This window comes from Echinops telfairi, unplaced genomic scaffold (genome assembly GCF_000313985.2).
Source record: "Echinops telfairi isolate 266 unplaced genomic scaffold, ASM31398v2 ScPeMD7_655;HRSCAF=1070, whole genome shotgun sequence".
Classification (NCBI taxonomy): domain Eukaryota; kingdom Metazoa; phylum Chordata; class Mammalia; order Afrosoricida; family Tenrecidae; genus Echinops; species Echinops telfairi.
This window is the reverse complement of record NW_022104553.1, coordinates 19,214,032-19,220,795: the sequence shown is the minus strand read 5'-3', so window position 1 is coordinate 19,220,795 and position 6,764 is coordinate 19,214,032. Positions and strand designations below refer to the sequence as shown.

Genomic DNA, 6,764 nt, shown 5'->3' with positions numbered 1-6,764 from the left:
ACAAGTCCAATCACTGTGGCTATTATCTGTCCAATCATTCTCTTCCTTCGATGGGTCAATTCAGTCAAGGCATTGTAGATCTGCATTACTCCCGCAGATTCGCGCCAGGGTCGAGTTAAATTGACAGGTAACCAAATCTCAGGACGTGCTTTAACAAGATACAGACTGTCTCGGGTTTGGTTAAAAGTTTTCCACCAGGTAAAATTTACACAATGTTGTAAAGTACAATTTGAAGAACAAGTTAAAACCCCTGTACTAGAAATCCAAGTAATATCTCCTGATAAAATAACATAAGGAATTTTCACACAAGCTTGAGTATAGCAAGATCCATTAATATGATGATTTATATTAATAGCCGCTACAGTGTTAGAAATATTGATAGACATATTGCCAATTCAGGTTTTAATTGGCTCCTCAGATGCTAATAATTTCCATAAATGACCTTGAGAGTTTGTATCTCCCAACAAATGCGGCATAGGAGGGGTTAATCCTCCATCATGCCAAATAACAGTTTCATTGCCAGTTCCTTTCAAAGAACCATTATGTATATGCCATCTTAAAGGTATTTCTGAACATTTATTTTAAAAAGTCTCCATGAAGGCTCTAATCCACTATCTTAAAGTCTGTCCGATTTAACAATATCTTAGGCCGTTCTCCTCGACAATGAGTCCATACCAAATGTTGCATTCCCGGTTCTACATTAGGGAGTGGGCAAATAGATCACAGGAGATAGTACCGACCTTTCCCCTAAAGCGTCTTGCAGAAATAAGAACCGTAGTTGCTGCAAAAAAAAGAATGATTATACCTCACTCTCCAAACCTCATGTGAATAAGATAAGCAATGAGAACCATATCCTAGGCAAATAGAGAACCCCCTCATGCCCAAGCTATAATTATTAATATGCCTGCCTTCTTCTTCAGCAAAAGGAAAAGGGAACATTTTAAAACTCTTGCAGAAACTTCTGAGTGCGGGACTTCTTAGTCATCTCTCCGTTTCAGAAGTCGGATTGGCAACCACTCAGCTCTGGAATCTGTGGAGATAAGAGCAAACCCTCTACCCCATTGTAAAATCTCTCCTGCTAGGGTTCTATAAAATATGGGTTCTGGGAGCACTTTCTTTTAGGCTTAGGACAATGAGTTAGTGTTGCAGAGTCCTCCAGCGCCTGTCACTGATTTTAGCAGACAGAGCGCTTTCCACTAATCACAGCACCAGCTACAGCTCCTGCAAACAACTCAGCTTGTTATGCAGATCCCTGCATAAGCTCTGATATGGGAAAAGCTATTATTCCTGGATCAGGAGGCCGCTTGTCTTTCTCCTCCCCATGATTCTGCCTTGGGAAAGTGAAAGTAGCTCCGGGTAATGAAGCAGCTAAAGGGCTGTTAGCAGAATGACATTTAAGCATTTGTTTTAGCAATCCTATAAGCTCTTGAAAATCATTTCGTTCTATCACAACATCATATGATTCTTTGCTGATTCTGGACCTAATTCCTCCTCAGCTACTTCTGCATACTCCTCTTCCTCCCTTTGGATTCCATTCCCTCCCTTTATCTTTTTCTTCAGCTTTCTCTGAGTGTCTCTAATAACTGTAAAGCTTGAGTAATAGCACTACACAATGACCATAGCTTTAAATTCATAGTCTGTCCCCGTTCAGCAGTGCGTAATGTTTTTACTACCTGTTGCCATGCTCACAAATTCAATTGCACCTTTTCTTGACTGCAAAACGAATATCAATGCTGTTGTACATGCGCAAATAATTCTCCCAATAATTTATCTTTAACCTCCACCCCTGTAGAATGGAGAAGTCCTTTTATCAACTTTTGGTTTTCACGTTCCATGGATAGGGAATGTCCCATTTTTACTTGTTTCTTTTTGCCCCCAAACCGAAAATCCCTGTAGGAATTACAGAGGCACTCTCTTCCGGTTTTCCCTGCTTCTTGCAGGTTAATTTATTAACTCCAAAAGTCCCTCTAGTGGATTTTCACTTACCACAGTGGTGCTCCCTTTCGGTTTTCCGTGCAGTTTTTTTTATTAACCCCGAAAGTCCCTCTTGTGGCTTTTCACTTACCACTGAGGCGTTCCCTTCGGTCTCTCCTGTTTCTATTTCTTCCGAAAGCCCCCTTGTGATCACCACTTACCACTGAGGCGCTTACCTTTCGGATCGCCCTACTTCTTTCCGGCCCCACATTGGGGCACCAAATGATGGCGGCGGTTTCTCTAGCAAGGAGAATGAACATGGAGCATGAATAGACACACAGACACACACAGAGACAGACACACGGGCTCAGAGAAAATACAGGGCTGCGGCACGAATTAGACAGAGATGGTACAAAACTGCCGCCACTTCGACAGCCCGCAGTGCTTTATTATTCATCTCCTAAATAATGGCACGGTTCCCAGACAGGTTTGCTATTCTCACACTTGAATTTCTCATAGCCTTGAGAGTGAGTTCCGTATCTCGGCCCATACCGATATTTTCATTTCTACCAGGGAAATACTGTGTTCAGCTGTTTACACAAATCATCTTACTGTTTGCAGTATGGATGCTGTTTATGAGAACTAACTAGCACAGACGTTTGTGTACTGTCCTAGACAGATACAAGATAGAGACACAGTGCTCCTCTCATGCCTCCTGGAGTATATTATTTACATTCATATACTTGTGACTGAAGATGTAACTTAGATGGATGCATTTTCTGAAATGACATTACGGAAAATCAACCTGAGGGAAAGACTCATTATTCCCTTCTTTTCTAGAAATCTGGAAAGGCCATGACCATTTGCCTGGATGCACACAGCAAGAAAGAAGAGTGGACAGAATGGAACAGTGCTGCGAATATGATGCCTTGGAAAAGGTTCATCACCACCAAAAGAATTTTTCTATCATGAAAAATCTTGAGACCTTTGACTCACGTAAAGAAACTGTGAAACCAATTTTAACTTTCCATGCAGTCAACCAGAGAAGACACAATAAAATAAAGGAGTCTATTATGCTTAATGGAGGTGAGAAGACTTTTCTCTCTGCTGACCACGAGAAATTTTGTGCTGAAATGAAATTCCCTGAGTGTAAAACATCTAATATGATTAAATCACAGTGTAGTAAGCATCAGAAACAGAACAATCACAGTGCTCATCAGGGAATCCATAATGGAGTGAAACGCCATGTGTGCAGTTACTGTGGAAAAGGCCATTCACGGAAGAGACAACTTGTTATCCATGAGGGAATTCATACAGGTGAGAAACCCTATACGTGTACTCAGTGTGGCAAAGGCTTCAACAGTAAACCTTCTCTCACCGTTCATCAGCGAATTCATACAGGTGAGAAACCCTATACATGTAGTCTGTGTGACAAAGCCTTTACCAGTAAACAGGGCCTCAGCATTCATCAGCGAACTCATACTGGTGAGAAGCCCTATCTATGCAGTGAGTGTGGAAAAGCCTTCGCCTTGAAGAGTACTCTCAGAATCCATAAGCTGATTCACAATAAAGTAAAACCCCATATATGTACTGATTGTGGAAAAGGCTTCGTAGGGAAGACAAGGCTTATTCTCCATCAGCGAATTCATACTGGTGAGAAACCCTATACATGTGGTCAGTGTGGAAAACGATTCACCAGGAAAGGTACTCTCAGTAAACATCATCGAATCCATAGTGGAGAGAAGCCCCATGTATGTACTGACTGTGGAAAAGGCTTCTTAGGGAAGAAAATGCTTATGGTCCATCAACGAACTCATACTGATGAGAAACCCCATATATGTGCTGACTGTGGGAAAGGCTTCTCAGGGAAGAGAATGCTTATCCTTCATCAGAGAACTCATACTGGTGAGAAACCCCACAGATGTACTGATTGTGGAAAAGGCTTCTCAGGGAGGAAAAGCCTTAAGATTCATCAACGAATTCATACTGGTGAGAAACCCCATGTATGTAGTGATTGTGGAAAAGGCTTCACAGAAAACAGAAGGCTTAAGATTCATCGACGAATTCATACTGGTGAGAAACCACATGTATGTGGTGAATGTGGCAAACGCTTTGCTCAGAAAGGAAATCTCCAAATTCATCTACGAATTCATACTGGAAGCAAACCCTATGTATGTGGTGAGTGTGGTAAAGCTTACAGCCAAAAGTCATGCCTTACAGCACATGAGAGATTTCACACAGGAAAGAATCCCTTTCCATGCAATCAATGTGGAAAGTCTTATACCCAGAAGTCAGCACTCAATCAACATCTAAAAGTGCACAAAGAGAAACCCTTTCACTGCAGTGAGTGCTCCAAAGCTTTCAAAACCAAGGAAGAGCTCATGTCTCATCAAGTATATCATATAGGACAATTACTATATAACTGCCATGAGTGCGGGATAACTTTTACCTGTAGTTCTACATTTTCTTCACATAAGGAAACTCACAAAAGTAAAAATACTTTAAATTCAGACACGGTGGGAAAGCTCTCCACAGGGAATCAGGTGTCCTCGCACACCAGTGATCTCATGCAGAAGGAACGCCCTGGCAATAGAGTGACTTTGCAAGTTCCTTGTGTGGCTTCTCCTGTGTCAGTGAACACCAGTGGGGTCCTCATGAATAACAATGAGATTGTTGTGGGAGGACCTTTGGCCAGAATGGAATCAAATGGATTTGTACAGCAGAGAATTCCTCAGAATACAGTGAATGTGGCAGTACCTTTGAATCCCATCACTGTGGTTCTTCCCCAGGTGTCTAATTACAATGTAATTATTTATAAGCCCATAGGACAACCTGTGATACATTATTATAAGGACAAATTGTGATACATTAATGGGACAAGGGAATAGATAAAAATATCTACCTAATTCTACGGCTAAAAAGTATATCCGGAATTGAGAGGCTGGGAAATTCTAATAGATATGTACATATCAAATTTTTTGCACTGTAACACAAAAACATGTAAGTTGATTGCCTTGTATCAGTAAAATGAATGAAAATCTGAGTTGATGACACAAATAGAGAAATACTGTGAATTTCAAAATGAATGGGTAATTGCTATCTGGAATGTTGGTTCATATTAGTTCCTATCAAGTCAATTCTGACTCATTGTATCCCCACTTGGTATAAATGAGAATTTACCCAAAAGAGAAGCCCTGCAGGGTAATAATAATGGGTTGTTGGGTTTATCCACACACTTTAGCTGAGTTTTCCCAGGTCAGTATAAAGGAGCAACTCAAATTCAGAATTTCCACAGTGCGTTTTAGAACTTAATTATTGGAACAGGTTAAAAAAAAAAAAAGGAGGACCGATGATCCGGTAGTCAGTGTTTAGTACCAATCGGGACTAAGGAATATTTATCACTTAGTTTCTTTGGACTTGGCCTTGTTTCCTGGCTCTGAGCATAAAGTCATGAATGAATAAGAAACATACCATGCCTTATTGGAGAGAGCTTGGCGTTTTACTGGAGTATAGTTAAGTGGAATCTTCATAGCCCCAGCTAATATAATCAAAGAATAATGCGGTATTTATATTGGGTTTAAAAGAAATGGGAACATTGTGACAATGGCTTTGGGTATGAGAAAATCAGTGTCATTACTGTTGAGTTGATTCCTAGTCCTGAGCCTCGAGCTGTATGATTAAACTATGAGGTTTTTTTGGCTGATTTATTTGTAAGTGCCTCGGCAGGAATTTCTTTTCAGCTAAATCCAGGTGCACTCAAAACCTCCAGCCTTTTACATAAGTAAAAAAAAAAAAATTTAATTGTTTTCAGCATAAATGCTTTGCCTAAGGACTTCTTTGAAAGAACTGAACATTCTAGAGAACACATTTATATTTAAGTGTCCATGTCCTATCCCACCAAGGGTTGATTATACATTCCTTTGTGGTTTTAGTTACAATTTGGTTATGAGTTTCTGTATGTGGATCGCAAATGTTTTGAGAATGATGAGGGCAATCATTGTACAAATGTGCTTTTCACAATCGATGTATGTATGGACTGTGATAAGAGTTGTATGAGCTCTTAATAAAACGATTAAATAAAATTTTTTTTCGCATTTCCCAATTTAAAAAAAAGTTTGTTTGTGACTTTATTGTTTTAGATGAAAGAATTGGGGAGATTTACTCCCTTCTCTCCAAAGTGTTCACCTTTCCCTAGTTTATTGGTAAAACAACATGTGGACTGATCTCAGGAGGTTTCCCACCCAGAAATGTAATTACTTTTACCCTTGGATTCCCCGTGGCATTTCATAGGTGTGTCAGTCTGGTTTGGCTAAAGAAACATCCAGTGATCCTCATATGTTTAAGAGATAATTACATATATCATGCAAACATCGCAGTCCTGTCCTGATTAAGTCCATATGTCCACTACTAGTCCATAAGTTCCTCTTCAGACTCACTCAGCATGATGCAATGATACAAAATGCAGGAAAACCACAGGCAAGTGAGTGTAAAATCTTGTGGATCCAGTGCACACATCGCCAAGATCTGGCAGGTCCCCAGTTGCTGACTAGCAGGAAGGTGGAGTAGAGAAAGTTCATCCTTCAGAGAGCCATTTACCTTGGTCAGGCCACCCAAAGAAGTCAAGCTGCAACCTGATTGACCCATATGTTACACGTGCCATATTCACACTAAAAACTCCGCTGTCACAGCATCAGCACCACCCACCAACATAGTTATTGTACCCATTTTTTTCCCCATTAGACTCTCAAAGGGGTCACGACCCACAAGTTGAGAACCTATTGGCTCTTCAGCTGTTTCCCATCAGCTCCGTGAGCCCTTCCCCTGGCACCCCAGAGTGGGGTGGCTTATGA

The 6,764-nt window shown here is 40.7% G+C and overlaps 1 protein-coding gene across 1 annotated transcript in view; it reads left to right on the top strand.

The window, feature by feature from the left end:
* The window catches only part of LOC123521965 (zinc finger protein 345-like), a 17,829-nt gene extending 11,880 nt beyond the window's left edge, over positions 1–5,949 (top strand). Inside the window, exon 2 of the mRNA XM_045292554.1 lies at positions 2,755–5,949. Coding sequence (XP_045148489.1) covers positions 2,755–4,778 — 2,024 coding nt within the window. The 3' untranslated portion in view covers positions 4,779–5,949. The remainder of the gene's footprint in view (positions 1–2,754) is intronic.
* Positions 5,950–6,764: the final 815 nt, after the last annotated feature.